The 1,576-nt window shown below is 31.7% G+C and overlaps 1 protein-coding gene across 1 annotated transcript in view; it reads left to right on the top strand.

Moving 5' to 3' along the window:
• The window catches only part of LOC117176510, a 37,750-nt gene that overhangs the window by 19,174 nt on the left and 17,000 nt on the right, over positions 1–1,576 (top strand). Inside the window, exon 10 of the mRNA XM_033366765.1 lies at positions 780–938. Coding sequence (XP_033222656.1) covers positions 780–938 — 159 coding nt within the window. The remainder of the gene's footprint in view (positions 1–779; positions 939–1,576) is intronic.

The raw sequence follows: 1,576 nt of genomic DNA on the forward strand, positions 1-1,576 counted from the left end.
TTATTTACAAAAAAAGTTCTCAGGTTCAAAAAAACATTCAGTGAACTGAAAAACTGTGGTCGGTAATATAGGTATTTAGCTGTGTCACATGCCCTTAAAAAGATTTTAAGGGATGTGAAAGATTAAAAAACTGGTATATTTGGAAAAGGTCACTTAGCGAATTTCTCCAAATCAAAAAATAAGCAGAAAAGGAATATATTGGTTAGTGGTTTCCGAAATTTGTTTTTAATCAAGCGTTTCATTTAGCGAATGAAATATTAACACATTTCCGATGTTTACATCTACACATTATCTTTTTAATTAAAAAAATTTATTTATTATAATTTTTAAACTTTAGAGCAAGCTCAATACAAAGCTTTAATCAAATCGCGGAATTGATTATCCATCTAAGATATAAAAATTAAATCAATTAGTAAATAGTATCATAATTGAGTTATTTTTCAAATCTTAGATGGATAATCGATTCCGCGATTAGATTAAAGCTCGTTCTGGTGTTGGTCTAGTTGTAACTCCATCAATAAAATCAGTAGTTGGGTTTTCTTCTCCCGGGACAAATGAAAATGTGAATTCATGCAAGAGAGTTGCTACAATGACGAAAATACGGATATAAATACTCCCTTGCTCTAAAATTTGTAAAATATGATAAATAAAGTGTTTTTTTTTGAGTGACTTAATTAAAAAGATGTGTAGACGTATACATCTGAAATGTGTAAATATTTAATTCGCTGAATAGTATTTATAGATACTATTTCCTAATTGATTTAATTTCTAAACCTTAGACGGATAATCAATTCCGCGATTTGATTAAAGCTCTGTATGGTGTTGGTCTAGCTGTAACTCCATCAATGAAATCAGTAGTTGGGTTTTCTTCTCCCGGGACAACTGAAAATGTGAATTCGTGCAAGAGAGTTGCTACGATGACGAAAATATTGCTCTTGGCAAGAACTTCACCCATGCATCGATGTCTTCCTGCGAGGAAAAAACAACATTTTTTCAATACAGAGATTTCGATAACTCATTAAATATTGTTTCAATAATTATAAATGATTATTGATTAGTAGTTCATAAGACGTTACCTAAACCAAAAGGTAAAAACGTATCTGGTAGTAACAGCTTTCCTTGGCCGTCGATGAATCTTTCTGGTTTAAAAGCTTTAGGATCTTTCCAATTAATGTCCATTAGGATCCGATTAAAGTTTACAACAAGTATTGTATCCTGCACAAAGTATTTGACCATCAAAATTTAGTTTAGTTTATAGGTACGGGGATCATAGTCCTTTCCATATTTTCCTGCGCTTTTTCCTTTTTTTAATTTTCCCTTTTCCCCTCTATCCTCGAAAAACTTCCCCTTTTCTCTTTAAATATACAATATTTGAAAATACAATTTTTTACTTACGTGGGAAATTCCCTGAAATTAGAAATGTACTCAAGAATTATACAAACGATTGTTCCTATTTTATCTACAGAATATTATTCTACGAGGGTAGTTGAATAAGTCCTTAGAATGACCAACAGATGGCGCGCGAATCGCTCCAAATCATCTGTTTTCAGTCAGCACCACTCCCGACTAGATATAT

Source organism: Belonocnema kinseyi, chromosome 7 (assembly GCF_010883055.1).
Source record: "Belonocnema kinseyi isolate 2016_QV_RU_SX_M_011 chromosome 7, B_treatae_v1, whole genome shotgun sequence".
Taxonomy (NCBI): Eukaryota; Metazoa; Arthropoda; class Insecta; order Hymenoptera; family Cynipidae; genus Belonocnema; species Belonocnema kinseyi.